Source organism: Propithecus coquereli, unplaced genomic scaffold (genome assembly GCF_000956105.1).
Source record: "Propithecus coquereli isolate 6110/MARCELLA unplaced genomic scaffold, Pcoq_1.0 Scaffold299, whole genome shotgun sequence".
NCBI classification, from domain to species: Eukaryota; Metazoa; Chordata; class Mammalia; order Primates; family Indriidae; genus Propithecus; species Propithecus coquereli.
The window spans coordinates 1,428,729-1,444,364 of NW_012148607.1; the positions used below are offsets into that span (position 1 = coordinate 1,428,729).

The 15,636-nt window shown below is 53.0% G+C and overlaps 1 protein-coding gene across 4 annotated transcripts; it reads left to right on the forward strand.

Moving 5' to 3' along the window:
- Window positions 1-3,677: 3,677 nt before the first annotated feature.
- POMGNT1 (protein O-linked mannose N-acetylglucosaminyltransferase 1 (beta 1,2-)) lies at window positions 3,678-12,896 on the forward strand. 4 transcript variants are annotated; one of them, XM_012648960.1, is made up of 22 exons: window positions 3,678-3,809; window positions 4,276-4,445; window positions 5,068-5,182; window positions 5,296-5,414; window positions 6,066-6,131; window positions 6,222-6,335; window positions 7,193-7,310; window positions 7,494-7,592; window positions 7,770-7,897; window positions 8,244-8,314; window positions 8,549-8,624; window positions 8,808-8,891; window positions 8,981-9,022; window positions 9,234-9,292; window positions 9,566-9,839; window positions 9,924-10,049; window positions 11,035-11,099; window positions 11,299-11,343; window positions 11,572-11,707; window positions 12,007-12,116; window positions 12,214-12,329; window positions 12,512-12,896. In XM_012648960.1, the coding sequence occupies exons 2-21, from the start codon at window positions 4,326-4,328 to the stop codon at window positions 12,299-12,301; spliced, it is 2,055 nt and encodes a 684-aa protein (XP_012504414.1). In that variant the 5' UTR covers window positions 3,678-3,809; window positions 4,276-4,325; the 3' UTR covers window positions 12,302-12,329; window positions 12,512-12,896. The 4 variants fall into 4 exon arrangements, with proteins under 4 accessions (XP_012504414.1, XP_012504415.1, XP_012504413.1 ...); XM_012648961.1 differs by having other exon boundaries at window positions 9,566-9,638; window positions 9,711-9,839; window positions 12,214-12,896; XM_012648959.1 differs by having other exon boundaries at window positions 12,214-12,896.
- Window positions 12,897-15,636: the final 2,740 nt, after the last annotated feature.

Here is a 15,636-nt window from a genome sequence, read left to right on the forward strand (position 1 = left end):
CGGAACCGGTGGGTCCCCGCCCGCGCGGTGCGGGGGCGGGAGGAGGGCACCGTAACACTCAGAAAAGCCGCGCAGCACCGTGTGTAGATATATATCCGAGTGCTGCGCACACAACTTCTGTCCCTGGGTGGCGTGGGGCTGGGCAATCCTGGATTTGGATGTCAAGGAATACTGGGAGACCTCAGCGCCTTCGCTCATCCTGGCACTGAATCCGGCCAGGCACAGAGTCGGCGCCCAATAAATAAGTTTGCTGAATGAAGACAGCAGCTTCGGTCAGTCAGGGATGTGGGAGTTTAAGGAACAGTGGTACAAGAGAGTTGCAGAAGGTTTGGAAGGCTTCCTGGAGCAGATGAAATGGGTCTAAATTGATGGCTGGAATTTAGCTTCCCACCCAGGCTAGAATTCAGACTAAAGAAGCAGAAAGGCGCAACCCGTGCGGAGCAGAGGTGAAGCTGAAGAGATCCACATGGGCTTGATCTTGGCCTTACAAGATGCTTCTTAAGCTTGATTGTGCATATGAATTATCTGCAAATCTTGTTAAAATGCAGGCTCTGATTCTGTAAATCTGGGGTGGGGCCTGAGAGTCTGCATTTCTAACAAGCTCCCAGGCGATGGTCATGTTGCTGGTCCAGGGACCACACTTTGAGTAACAAGGTTATAGAAGATGGTTCTAAAGTGTTTGGATTTTATTCTATGAGCAATGAGGAGCCACGAAAAACTTTGGTTTGTTTTGGCTTTGACTCCAACTAATTCCAGCCCATGGTTACAGAAGGATTTACAATGAAAAGATAATTACCCCTGCCCTACCCTTTCACAGCTCTAGGCCCACTCCCCATTAGCAACCATTTTGATTTTTTTCCCCTGGCATTTTTACTCATAACTCTAAATAATAGCCTTATACCACTATTTTTGTTATTTTTTCTTTTTTAGAGACAGGGTCTTGCTATGTTGTCCAGGCTGGATTTGAACTCCAGGGCTCAAGCCATCATTCCACCTCAGCCTACTGAGTAGAGCAGGGATTAGAGGAGTACACCACCATGCCCAGCCACACTACTTCTCAATTTTAAACATTGTCTACTGACTTCCTATTAAGATAAATATGGATATATGGACTTAATTCACACTCTATACTCATACTTTCCTCCCCCATTAGCCCTATATATTTCTGTCATTACTTTTAGTTCACCTAATGGTTACCTTTGTAATTTTAAGTAACATATGCTTTCTTAGGTTTTTTGTTTTGTTTTGTTTTGTTTTTTGAGACAGAGTCTCTTGTTCTGTTGCCCTGGGTAGAGTGCAGTGGCATCATCAAAACTCACTGCAGGCCGGGCGCGGTGGCACACGCCTGTAATCCTAGCTCTCTGGGAGGCCGAGGCGGGCGGATTGTTTGAGCTCAGGAGTTCGAAACCAGCCTGAGCAAGAGCGAGACCCCGTCTCTACTAAAATTAGAAAGAAATTAATTGGACAACTAAAAATATATACAAAAAATTAGCTGAGCATGGTGGCGCATGCCTGTAGTCCCAGCTACTCAGGAGGCTGAGGCAGCAGGATTGCTTGAGCCCAGGAGTTTGAGGTTGCTGTGAGCTAGGCTGACGCCACGGCACTCTAGCCTGGGCAACACAGTGAGACTCTGTCTCAAAAAAAAAAAAAAAAAAACTCACTGCAATCTCAAACTCCTGGGCTCAAGTGATCCTCCCACCTCAGCCTTCCAGAGTGCTAGGATTACAGGCGTGAACCATCATGCCTGGCCTTTTCTTAGTATTTCTTGACCCATGCACGGAAGGGTTTTACATTAGTAATTAGCAAAACATTTGCCTTTGTGAAAAATTACTCTGGATTTTGCAAGGAGAAAAGGATTGCAGGAGTAAAAATCTAGCATCAAGGAGATTAGCTGGAAGGCAAGAAATGGAAATGGCCTAGACCAAGGGGCTGCCTGTGAGGTTGGAGAAGAATTAGACCAGAATGGAGGGCTCTTTAGGAAGTAAGATTGACAGAACTGGGTGACTGATTACATTCATTTATAGTGGCATTCAAATTAAATATTTGTTAAAAAACACAAATGAATGATTTCAACAAATATTATGGAGAGGCTACTATGTGCTAGCCATTGTGTATGGTGTGTAGAATACAGAGTTGAGCAAACAAACCTGGGCCAGTCCCTGGAGAGAGACAAGGAGTCAAGGTGACTCCCAGCTGTTTGGCCTGATGCAGTTCACCAAGGGAACCCAAAAGAGATCTGGGAGTGGGAGGAGATGAATTCCAGCAATCTTGGTGTTGAGTTGGAGGGGCCGTGAAGTTGCCCAGCAGCAGGTGGACAACAGTCAGCCAGGAGCTCGGGAGAGAGGTTAGGACTGCCAGTGTGAGTTTGGGAATCTAGATGGTAACAAAGGTCATGAAAATGAATGAGCTGTTCCATGCAGAGTGAGTTTGAGGAGAAAAGAGGGTCAGGAAGGAACCCTGAGGGACATCTTTTCAAAATGCTAATAAAATGTGTTGAATTTTCTTTCATTCTAAAACATACCTATTAGGGGGAAAAAAATCACCCGTTGCTTCAACTACTAAGACAAGTACTATTAACATTTTGGGAGATACAATCCCACCATTCAGGAAGAAGATAGAATGGGGAGAGCTCAAAAAAATCTAACTGGTCTTCTGTCTCCCTGTCTCCTTGCAATCCATTCACCACAAAATAGTAAAGGTTACCTTAAAACATAAATTGGACTATATTGCTCCCCTGTTCCATGGCTACCCACTCACTTCAAACAAGCATCAACATCATCTAGAAACTTGTTAGAAACGCAAAATCCCATCCTGCCCCAATACTGAATCTAAAACTCTAGGATGGGCCCAGTACTCTACTTTAACAAGCCCTTCCGGCGATTGTGATGCAAGCTAAAAGTTTGGGAACCATCCTGTTAAGCAAAATGTTTTGTATACATTATCCCATTCAAACCTCACGACTCTTCTAAATATTAGTATTGCCAGTAGAGTGCAGTGGTTAAGAGCTGAATCTGGAGCCAGGCTGGGTTTCAATTCCAGCTCTCTCAGCTTGTGACATTGGGATAATAATAGTGCCTACCTCATGGAGTTGTTGTGGAATTAAGTATCATTAAAGTCCCCAGGGAAGTAAAACTCAACGGAAATCAAGCAGGGGGCAGGAGGGAGAAAGGGATGGGCGATAACCTACTTAATGGGTACAATGAACACTATCTAGGTGACAGGCACACTTATAACCAAGACTCAAGCCCTGTAAAAGTGATCCATGTAACCAAAAATATTTGTACCCCCGTAATACCTTGAAATAAAAAAAAAAGGTATCATTAAAGTCCTTAGAACAGTGGTAGAACCTGGATTTTAATCCCCATTTGCCTCCAATGGCTGTGCAAACCATAGGTTTGGGTTATCGCCTTGCCCACACGGGGTACGGGCTGGGAGCGAGGCCAGCAGCCACTCTGCCCCCGGGGTGCTGTGTGATCTGGTCCAAGGTGCTCTGCCTCTGCCTCGAGTAGCGTTTGCCATCGGCGGTGCCGGGGAGCGGGCCGCTCTCGCTCAGCAGCCCAGCCGCCAACCGGGCAGCGTAGCTGCCGAGAAGGGTCTGAGTATTACAAACGCGCCGCCGCCGCCACCGCTCTAAGCACCGCCCGCCGCCCTCTCACCCCGCAGCGGCGGCGGCGGCGGAAGCTGGGGGGCGGGCCCGGCCGGGCCGGGGCGGGGCCGCGAGCGGCATGGAGGAGGCGGAGGCCGCGGCGCGCGGGGCCGAGCAGTGCGGGCCCGAGTGGGGCCCCTGCGGGGCTTGGGGGCCCTGAGCCGTGAGTGCCTCTGGGTGGGGGTCCGGGAGGGTAGCGCGGCCGGGGCAGGTCTCCCCAGCCCTCGAGCGGCCCCGGCCCTGGGAGGAGAAGAACGGGGCCACGTAGGATGGGGCGAGGGTGGAGGATTTGGGCGGGGGGGGGGTCGCTGTGCTTTTAGCCACCGAAGCCTAGAGCTTGGTCATGTTAGGGGCTAATGAACGTTGAGAACCGATTATTTGGCTTCCACCCCTGGGGCCCTGGGCAGCCTTGACTCAGATAGTTTCCCCAGTCCCGGGGAATTTCCAGGTGATCCAACCCCTCTGAAGGTTTTCCTGCCAGGCTCAGAGAAGTCGAGCCACTTTCCCCAGGTCACACAGCATGGTTGCTTGCAGGGAAGAGTTGCCGGGAAGTCCTCCCTCAGCTCCCCAGAAGGCATCAGACTTTGGGAGGAGCACCTTACCCCATGTGACCCGGCCGGTCTCCTCAGATTCCTGAAGTCATGGGCTGTCCAGGACACTGGTGACCCCCCAATCCAGCATGGATGACTGGAAACCCAGTCCCCTCATCAAGCCCTTTGGGGCTCGGAAGAAGCGGAGCTGGTATCTTACCTGGAAGTATAAACTGACAAACCAGCGGGCCCTGCGGAGATTCTGTCAGGTATAGAGAAGTTCCAAACCTCCCAGCGGCTCCCTCCCAGCTTTATCCCAGCCTAAACTGGGCACTGGGACCCACCTTGGCCCCCCTCTGCTGGAAGGGGGCAGCTGGTTCCTAGAGGGGAAACTTCAGTGTGTCGTGTTCCTACCAGGTAGTGGTTTGGACCCAGAGTTTTGGAATCAGAACCCAAGTACAAACTCCTAGGCTTCTGACGGAAACCTGAAGTCTAATCAGGAAGGCTTTGCCCAGGGGCACACGCCTGTCAGGCAGTGAGGACTAGGACCCAGGTCTTCTGATCCCCAGCTTGGTTCGCTGGGCCTGGCTCCATCTCTAGGAACTAACTATGGAGGGGACCAAGAAAATCAAGACCTCAAGTGGAAGAATACAGGATCTCTGGGTAGGGAGGGCCCTGACGGAGGGGGGAAGGGCCAGGGGAGTTTCCTGAGGAGATGGCCATGAAACTAGCCCCTGGTCAAGGGAGTAAAAGCGTTCAGAGGCAGACAGAGCAAGAGACAGGTCCCAGGTTTTCCCTACGCCCTCACTGCAGCCAGGGCCCTCCTTTCCGGAGGACCCTTTATGAGCTGGAGAAGGTGCTCCTCTTAATCATCCCCACCCCTCCCGTCAGACAGGGGCCGTGCTTTTCCTGTTGGTGACCGTCATTGTCAACATTAAGTTGATCCTGGACACTCGGCGAGCAATCAGCGAAGCCAATGATGACCCGGAGCCAGAGCAAGACTATGGTGGGGCCAGGCTGAGGATGGGGTGGGGACCCTCACAGCTGAGTGGCAGACAGATCTCAAGGGGTGTGACTCCGATGGGGAGACCATCTCCATGACCTGTTGCACTCCCACAGATGAGGCCCTAGGCCACCTGGAGCCCCCACGGCGCAGAGGCAGTGGTCCCCGGCGGGTCCTGGACGTGGAAGTGTACTCGAGCCGCAGCAAAGTATATGTGGCAGTGGATGGCACCACGGTGAGTGGGCCGGAGTCTGGTGTACAGTCACTCATTCTACTCAGGGCATGGTTCACTGGCTGCGGGGTCTACCGCCCAAAGTGGAAACTGCAGCTCTGCCAATTTCTAGCTGTGTGACTTTGGTGCACTCACATCCTTATCCATAGACTGGAACTGATGATTTCTACTGGTCAGGATTAAACGTAAAGTGTGTGAAATGTCGTACGTGTAGTGGGATCTCAAAAGTGATCATTCACCTTAGTAGGCAGTTAATTCATTGATTTATTTCATAATCACTCCTTCATCCCTTCTTTGGCCTCAGCCTTATGCTGGACACTGGGGACCTGGAGGTAATCAGACCTGGCTCGACCTCAAGGGGCTCAGTGTGATGGAGACTGTGATACTTCCAGGATGAAGCAGAGACAGTGAAGGCTCTAAGAGCCAGGAAAGTCCTGGAGGGGGAGTTGTTGAAAGATGAGATCTCTTCTGATGGGGGTGCTGTGGAGGCTTTCTGGAAGAGGTGGCCTTCAAGCTGAGTCGGAAGAGAACTGTGTGAACAGAGGCGTAGGCAGGAGGGGAGGTTTCGTGCAGCTGGTGTTTTAAGTGCCCATAAAACAGAGACTCCTTGAATGCCTGAGTGAAGAGTTGGACGTTGTCTCTGCTACCGTGTAGGTACTGGAGGATGAGGCCCGGGAGCAAGGTCGGGGCATCCATGTCATCGTCCTCAACCAGGCCACGGTGAGCTTCTCGGGGTGGAAGACCCAGAGGGCTGAAGCTGGGCTCTTCTTGCTAGTGACGCTAACTCCTGAGAGATGTGTCCCCTGCCAGGGCCACGTGATGGCAAAGCGAGTGTTTGACACATACTCACCTCATGAGGATGAGGCCATGGTGCTGTTTCTCAACATGGTGGCGCCCGGCCGAGTGCTCATCTGCACCGTCAAGGTCAGTGATTCTGCCCTGGCCCCGTCCCCTATGCCTCTGGCCCAACCCTGCTCATGGCCCTGGGTTCTCCACCCCTAATACGGCATAGTGGGAAGATCCTCTGGAAGAAGGTGACTTAGATTCTAAACTTAGCCTTGTCATTTTTATTAACTCAGTAAATAGTTATTGAGCACCTACTGTATGCCAGGTACTGCTCTGGGTGTTGGAGATACGATGGGAAGCAAGAGAGTTCCTACCCTGTGGAGCTTACATTCCAGCAGGAGCAGATCAACAAAAACAGCCAGATAAATAAATGTATGATGTCAGGATATGGTAACATACATGAAGAACAAAATAAAGCAAGGGAGACAGCACGATGGGGATGCACTTTAGAAAGGGAAGGCCTCTGTAAGGAGATGAGATGGGAGCAGAAAGCTGGAGGAAGTGAGAAGTGAGCCAGGTGGATGTCCGGAGGGAGAGCATTCTGGGTAGAAAGAATGGCAAGTACAGAGGCCCCAGAGTGGGGAGTGCTTGGCATGCTTGAGGAATAGCAAAGATGCCAGTGGAGCTGGAGCAGAATAAGGGAGGAGGGGAGAGTGGTGGGAAAGAGGCAGAGAGCTGGCAGGGAAAGAGAGCAGGGTGGCAATTGTATGGGATTGTGGTAAGGACTTACTAGACCTTGGATGAGTCTCAGAATCTCTCTAACCCTTCAGTTTTCTTATCTGTGAAAGAGAGTAACCACAGAGGCTGTTGTGATAATCTAATGAGCTAATTTAAGTCAAGGCTTTACGTAGTGCTTGGTACACAGTCGATGCTCCGTGAGGCCAGGTTTCCTGGAACCGTGCCAGTCAGGCTGACCACCTCCTCTGTTCTCCCAGGATGAGGGCTCCTTCCACCTCAAGGACACGGCCAAGGCTCTGCTGCGGAGCCTGGGCAGCCAGGCCGGCCCTGCCCTGGGCTGGAGGGACACCTGGGCCTTCGTGGGACGAAAAGGAGGTCAGAGGCCATCCACTCTGTAGTATCAAGGGCCTGGGAGGAGCAGAACCCCAGGAGGTGGGGTGGAGTAGGGGCAAATAGGAGCCAGTGGCAGCGGTGGGATGCAAGTGGGCAGGGAGATGGGAAGATGCCCTAAAACTGGAGTCTGGGCCCCCACGACCCCTCATTCCTGCCTCCTGCCAGGTCCTGTCCTTGGGGAGAAACATTCTAAGTCACCTGCCCTCTCCTCCTGGGGGGACCCAGTCCTGCTGAAGACAGATGTGCCACTGAGCTCAGCTGAAGGTGGGGTTAGTGGGGCCTGGCCTCTGGGGCAGAGCCTGGGCTGGGGGTGGGGGCAGGGGTGGGGGGAGCAGCATTTAGATCCTCTTTATGGGGACTTTATTCCCTTGACTGTGCTGGGGGCTCTTCAAACCACACTGGCCTCATGCCTCCAACCTGTCAACTACATTCCTTTCTCAGAGGCAGAGTGCCACTGGGCAGACACAGAGCTGAACCGTCGCCGCCGGCGCTTCTGCGGCAAAGTTGAGGGCTATGGGAGTGTGTGCAGCTGCAAGGACCCCACACCCATCGAGTTCAGCCCTGACCCAGTGAGTGGTACCTTAGGCAGGAAGGTTTGGACTCCTTCCCGGCTTAGCAAGGGGAACCCAGAAAAGTTCCAGGTTGAGTTCTCTCTATCCCAGAGAGGTAACCAAGAGCTGAGGATTTATACTGAGTTCTGAAAGACAGGGTAGAGGGGAAGGGACAGGCCATGTGAGCAAGACCCAGGGTTGGAGTTGGGCTGAGAGTATAGAGAAGCCAGAAGAGGGAAGACCCTCTGCGCCTTCCCTGTCTACTCTGGATCTGCCCCCAGCCCCACCCAAGAACTCTTCCCTTGGTGGGGATCCCGGTCGGAAAGAGGAAAAAGCCAAGAGCTAAAAGCTGTTTCTCTCACAGCTCCCAGACAACAAGGTCCTCAATGTGCCTGTGGCTGTTATTGCAGGGAACAGGCCCAATTACCTGTACAGGTGAGCCTGAGAGCGGGCTGTACGCAGCACTGAACAGGAGGGTGCTTAGCAAGTGGGAGGGTGCTTCGCTCATCTACCTATGGGAGGAACTCCTGAGGTGGGCAGAAAGGCAACAGATTCTAGGCCCATTCACCTATGTGGATAAGAACGGGGAATCTGGGCCCTTCTATAAACACAGGGGAGCCCTGAGGTAGCGGGGACAAAGAGGCCCTAACCTATCCCTGGGTTCCCCAGGATGCTGCGCTCTCTGCTCTCAGCTCAGGGGGTGTCTCCCCAGATGGTAACAGTTTTCATCGACGGCTACTATGAGGTGAGCGGGGCTTGGGGGGCCTCGTGCGGAGCAGAGTACAGGGCTGTGGGTGACTGAGTACCTTAATTTCCAGTGGCAGTGATTGCCGGGGACTGGCAAGGGCTGTGAAATGGGAAGGGCTTGTCCTGCAGAAGTAGTCAGGGGAAAGTGGCCTCACATGGTGACCAGTGGGCATGCCCCCAGGAACCGATGGATGTAGTGGCGCTGTTCGGTCTGAGGGGCATCCAGCACACTCCCATCAGCATCAAGAATGCCCGCGTGTCTCAGGTACGGCCTAGGCAGGGATGGAAGGGGCAGACCCCTGGTCCCACCCTCTACCCCAGAGCTCACGTGCCCTATTCCCACTTCCTTCCCAGCACTACAAGGCCAGCCTCACTGCCACATTCAACCTGTTTCCAGTGAGTACCAAGGATACTACGCTTGGGCCTTGGGAGAAGAAACGAGCATGAGGTCTAGTCCTGTAATGTAGCAAGCCCTTCCTCCCACTGGGCCTCATCCTCCTAGTCTGCAAAACGGGGCAGTGCTGCCTGAAAGAAGAGGGGTATGGGTGGAGGAGACCACAGGGTGGAGAGGCCCCCCGAAGATCACGATGTTCCCCTCCCTGCACAGGAGGCCAAGTTTGCTGTGGTTCTGGAAGAGGACCTGGACATCGCTGTGGATTTTTTCAGGTGAGGGGGGTTTCTAGGTTTTAGATGAGGTCCCTGGGTCTCCAGGAGAAAAAGCAGCAGGGTGTCTTGGGAGCTTTCTGGGGGAAGTGAGCTCAAAATGCGGGAAAGCCAGAGGCAGGATGGCGGGTGCTGGGGCTGGAGTAGAGGGTAGAAGGATGAATGGACACAGCAGAGATTTGGGGGCTGACTCCTGAATCGCAGCTCTTCCAGCATCACTGTGTGACTGGGTTTGTCCTTGCCCCTTTCTCGACTCTTGGACCCTGGCTCTCTCAGCTTCCTGAGCCAATCCATCCACCTACTGGAGGAGGATGACAGCCTGTACTGCATCTCCGCCTGGAATGACCAAGTAGGCTGGGTGGCCAGGGGTTGGCAAGCGGGTTTGTTGAGGCTGCAAGCTAATACAGTCCCCTGCCCCCAGGGGTATGAACACACGGCTGAGGACCCAGCACTACTATACCGTGTGGAGACCATGCCTGGGTTGGGTTGGGTGCTCAGGAAATCCTTGTACAAGGAGGAGCTTGAGCCCAAGTGGCCCACACCGGAAAAGGTACTCAGCAGGGTAGGGTGAGTGGGCTGGAGTCCCCTCCCAGCTTAAGACGTCTTAACCTTCATAATCTTCCACGCCCGCCAGCTCTGGGACTGGGACATGTGGATGCGGATGCCTGAGCAACGCCGGGGCCGAGAGTGCATCATCCCTGACGTTTCCCGATCCTACCACTTTGGCATCGTCGGCCTCAACATGAACGGCTACTTCCATGTGAGTGGCAGGCAGCGGGTGGGGCACCTGATGGCTTGATGGTCAAGAATGTGGACTCTGGAGCAATCGCACCTCTGCCACGTGCTAGCCATGTAATCTTGGGGAAATAACTGTTCCCTTTTTGCCTCAATTTCTGTATCTCTAAAATGAGGATAGAAATACTACTCCCTCATAGGGTTATGAGGTTTAAATGAGTTAATATATGTAAAATTCGTTGAACTGTAACCATTATATAAGGGTTGGCTGGTATTATTTTTATTTTTACTATTCTTAGCATTAGACTGTGGGTGTGGGGCGGGTATTTCTGCCTCGAAGCACTGGTCCAGCCCTGTAAGTCCTACCCTCTCCTGTCCTTACAAGTGCTGGGGCCCCTGCCTCTGCCTGAGAAGAGCAAGGAGGTCCCCAGGACCCCACACCCCATCTCTGTGTCCAGAGGGCCACTCTCCAGTCACGGCAAGGGAGGCCTTGAGCCAGCCCAGCCCAAAGGAATGGATAGCATCCAGCTTGGAACTTCCTGGAAGCCAGAAGGACACTCAGAAGCTGGCTCATATAAAAGCCCCATTCGTCTCCCAGAGAGGGCCAGGCAATTACCTCAGGTCACTCTCACTACCTGAGTCACAGCAGTGTCTTCCCTTCCAGCCCAGCCTGTCTGTTTGTCCATCACCCCCTGCAGAGCGTATTCCTGGCTTCTGTGGCTCTAGAATAGCAGGGCCGGGGAGAACCACTGGAGATAGGAACTGGTTCACTGGTCAGTAGTGTGAGTTGCCCACGAGGGCATGAGCTCTCCGGCAGTGGTGGAGCCCAAATTAAAGCTAGTAAGAGCTTGCCAAGGATGCTGTGAAGAGAATGAGGAAGACATGAGGAAATGAGAGGGCCCTTTATAGGTCTAGGACTTCATTTGTACATCTCGTAGATATGTGGTGGGTCAGAGTGGTGGTCGGCCAGACAATGTGAGGCCCTGATTTTACCCTCACGCCCATTCCAGGAGGCCTACTTCAAGAAGCACAAGTTCAACACGGTTCCAGGTGTCCAGCTCAGGAACGTGGACAGGTAGGGGCTGACAGCAGGGCAAGGGGGAGGATATTATCTAGAAGAGACTTGATGACAAGTTCCTGAAAGTCCCTTCCAATCCCTGTGTGTTTACCCAGCCCTGCTGCTCCCAATCCCATATGACCCCTTGCCCTGCTCAGTGCTACCCATGAGACCTGAGGGCCTGGCTCTCCCTGACCCATTTTTCCCTCCCCTTCAGTCTGAAGAAAGAAGCCTATGAAGTGGAAATTCACAGGCTGCTGAGGTATGGCCCAGGGCTATTGGAGTGTGTGGCAGAGAGTGAGGAGTCAAATACTGGGGATCTTGGCCCCATAATTTGCAGAGCCCTGTGCAAAATGAAAATCAGGGCCCTTAGTTCAGAAATTATTAAGAATTTCAGGATGGCAACAGCAGAGCATTAAACCAAGCACAGGGCCCTGTGTGACACATACCTCATACCCTGTCTTGGCCTGACTCTCCCAACCCCATGCAGCGAGGCGGAGGTTCTGGACCACAGCAGGAACCCCTGTGAAGACTCTTTCCTGCCGGACACGGAAGGCCACACCTACGTGGCCTTTATCCAAATGGAGAAAGATGATGACTTCACCACCTGGACCCAGCTTGCCAAGGTGCTCCAACACCACACCCACCCCGGAGGACCCCTCCCCGCACACATACACTGCCCCAGGATGCCCCAAGATACAGGGAGCCTTTGTTCTGGAATCTTCAACCTCAGAACCTTTTCTTCATATTCTTAGAGCCCCTCTTCCAAACTCCCTGTCGAAATCCATATACCAGAAGATGCTACCTCTGACAAATTGAGGTAGCTGCTGAGGAAGTATGGAGGCTGGGCCAAAGGTCCTCAGTGGCTGCCCCCCAACCCCTCACTCTCTGAACCATGTCTCTGCCCCCACCCGACCCCCACCAGTGCCTCCATATCTGGGACCTGGATGTGCGTGGCAACCACCGGGGCCTGTGGAGATTGTTTCGGAAGAAGAACCACTTCCTGGTGGTGGGAGTCCCAGCCTCTCCCTACTCGTGAGTGGCCCTTTTCTGTCCTGAGAAAGGTGGGCCTAGTGGGATTGGGGGAGATAGCTAATGACTTCTTTCCTATACATTTCTCTTATCTTCTCAGGGTGAAGAAGCCACCATCAGTTACCCCAATTTTCCTGGAGCCACCCCCAAAGGAGGAGGGAGCCCCAGGAGCTGCAGAACAGACATGAGACCTCTTCCAGGACCCTGCAGGGCTGGGTACTGTGTACCCCCATGCAGGCTGGCCCTTCACACATCCTGTAGATTTTGTAGATGCTGGTAGGGGCTGGGGCTGGTTTGTTTTTAACATAAGACTTAACTACTAACTTCAAGGACAGGGTTCCCCTGCTCCAACACTCCTCTTCCTGAGTTGAAGGTCTATTTATTTTCTCCCTTGTTAGAGAAGGACAGAAGATCGCCTGGGAATCGCTGGGATCCCTGGGCAGCTGATCCTGCCCTTCGTACACCCCCTCCTCCCAGGCCTGCCTCAGAATCTAAACCTATTTATTGACTGTCCTGAGGGCCTTGAAAACAGGCCAAACCTGGGGGGCTTGGATTTCTTTCTGGGCTGTTGTGCTGCCCTGAGGGTAGGGCCGGCTCTTACTCAGGAAACTGCTATGCCCAACCCATGGACAGGCCCAGCTGGGGCCCACATGCTGACACAGACTCACTCAGAGACCCTTAGACACTGGACCAGGCCTCTCAGCCTCCTCTTTGTCCATTTGTCCAGATTTCCAAAGTTGGATAAGTTGGTCATTGATTAAAAAAGGAGAAAACCTCTGGGAATGTGTCTTGTGATGGTGTGTGTGTGTGTGTGTGTGTGTGTGTGTGTGTGTGTGTGTGTGTGTGTGTGAGAGAGAGAGAGAGAGAGGGATAGAGAGGGAGAGGAGGTGGGGGAGAAAACAGTTGTGATGGATAGTGAGTTTTCGTTACTATCCTCCAGAGTTTATCTTCCATTTGGGGCCATTTGGCCACCAGGGGATGCCCGAGTCTGAAAGGCCGAGGTTTTTCCCCAGGCTCCACCCTAGGACACTCTCACGTTAGCCCCACCCTACTCGGGGCTGAGCTTGGAGCAGCCACCGCACCCTACTGCCAGGCTGGTTGGTTCCTCCCTAGCTTGTCTGGGCCAGGCACCTGTCCCCAGGGGTGGAGCAAGAGAACAAAAAGGAATTCTTGGGAGTTGGAGGAGAGAATGGGAGAGCAGGTGAAAATAGTGGAGGTGGGAAGGAAGGGGATGGGACAGGACTAGGTGAGGTCATTCAGGAGACTAGGCCTGGGCTAGAGATGGAAGCGTAGGAGCAAATGAGTCTGTGGCCCTTAGGGTACTCTGCAGAATTCCATATCTGGTTGTTTTTGTGGAGAAAAGGGTCATGGTCTTCATCAGATTCTCCTACAGCTAGTGACCCAAAGAGGTTAGGAATATCTAAGTAAGATTTCATAGAAGCACCAGAAAATGGATGAGATTGTCCAGAGGGAGTGGGTAAGATCGCCCATGGCAGGGGGGCACGACATTTAAGGGATCTGTGAAGGACTTAAGAACAGTGCCTGCCTCTGTGCAAGTATAGAAGCCGGGCCAGGTGCAGTAGCAAACACCTGTAATCCCAGCACTTTGGGAATCCGAGGCAGGAGGATCATTTGAGGCCCAGAGTTTGCCATCAGCCTGGGCAACATAGTGAGACCCCTGTCTCTACAGAAAAATTTTTTTAAAATATTAGGCATGATAGCACGTCACCTATAGTCACAGCTACTCAGGAGGCTGAGGCAAGAGAATCAAACCCAAGAGTTCAAGGCTGCAGTGAGCTATGATGATACCACTGCACTCCAGCCTAGGTGACAGTGAGACTCTGTCTCAAAAAAAAAAAAAGTATATAACCTTGGTCAAGAAGGCAGGAACTGATTAGAATACCCGTCCTTCTGCCTGTCCTCTGCCCTTGTCTCCACTGGTGCCTGGAGCCCAGCTCGGTGATGGCATAGGTGGCGTATAGCTTGAATATTTCTCACCACCCTGACGCCTTTGGTGTTTGCTAGAGCTACAGATAGTGGCACAACAGCCAGGTTGAGAAGCAATTAGCCCATGATGAGGTGGAGGCCCGCCCTGGGCAAACAAACTCCTTTCAGCCTTTATGCAGGCAGGCGCCTGGCGAAGGGGAGTTTTGTGAAAGGCACAGTGGTGGCGAAGGGCTGAGGTGGGCTAATTCGTCTCCCTGCTCAGCCCAGGAGGTTCTTGGTCTTGGCCTCACAGACTTGCTCTTAGGCACTACATGGCTCTGGCCAGGTCCCTGTTCCTTTCTGGGCTCAGCAAGGGGATGGTAATCCCAGGCTTCCCTGGAAAAGTCCGGGAAGAGGGATACAGGGGTCAAAGAGAAGAGAGGAAGGGGACTGGTTTGTCAGGCTGGGCTTTGCTTGGTAGCAGACGCGATATCCCGCTATAGCCTCCCTCTTTTTTTTTCTCTTTTTTATTTTATTTTTTTCACCTTCTCTGGGTTCTGGCTTGAAGCCAACCTCGTTAATGCTGCACTCCTGGCTCAACAGCTATCAGGTCTGTGTCAGGGCCATTCTGGCCAGGTGCCCCTTCGAGTGGAGCTGTTACTATGTCAGCCAGGACCACCAGGCTCTGGAGTCGGTCTGGGCTTGAACCCAGGCTCAGTTCTTCACTGAAGGCTGTGGGACTGGGGCAAGTGGCCTGGCCTTTCCTAGCCCCAGGTCCCCACTTGCTGCCGGGGGGATGGTTAGGGCTAAATAAGAGATTAGGTCTGAGGAGCACCAGGTAGGCCAGCACCAGCACCAAAGAATAAATGGAGTTCTTTCTGACATCCCCAACACAGGGACAGATCTGAGGCTTTGCCTGGATGGGAAGAGTAGGCAGCCTGGACCCTCCAATGGGGCCTCCTGGAGGGATTCCCAGAGCGTAAGGAGTGACTCTTTCCTATTGCTATGGCAGTAAATCCAGTCTCCCTCCCCTACTTGGGCATGAGCTTGTTATTTTCATAGCTTTCCAGTCCAGTGCCCCCACCCAGGAGGGGGCAGTTTCAGGGCAAAGTCCTCCCAGGTTGTAAGAAGGCAGACTGGCCCAGCCCCCACTTCCTCGTGCCCTCTTGGCCATCCCTCTTAGGCTCCCTCCCAGGCGTGGAACCCAAACGCAGGGGAGAAATAACCACCCCACTTCCCTGCTGCTGTCTTTCCAGGGGGCTTCTGAGTCAGCAGCCCCACAGGAATCTGAGGCCAGTTTAGGCAAGATGGGCCCCTCTCTCCAAGGATATACAAAGAGTCCAAACGGAAACATTTCAATTGGTTTATGTGTTCTGAAGTGCCTTCTGCACTACTGCCTGGTGGCTCTGCTGATTTCACATATGTCCAGGCTATAAGGTGCCTTGTTTCATGCCCCAGTGGAGTACTGACTGGGATCACCAAGAGCCCTCCTTGGCCCAAGGGGATGCCAAGGGTTTCAGGAAGAGACTGGGGGAAGGGACAGGAGAACTGACTATTTAGAAGCTCTGGAACAGGTGGGCCCCAGCCCCACCAATGG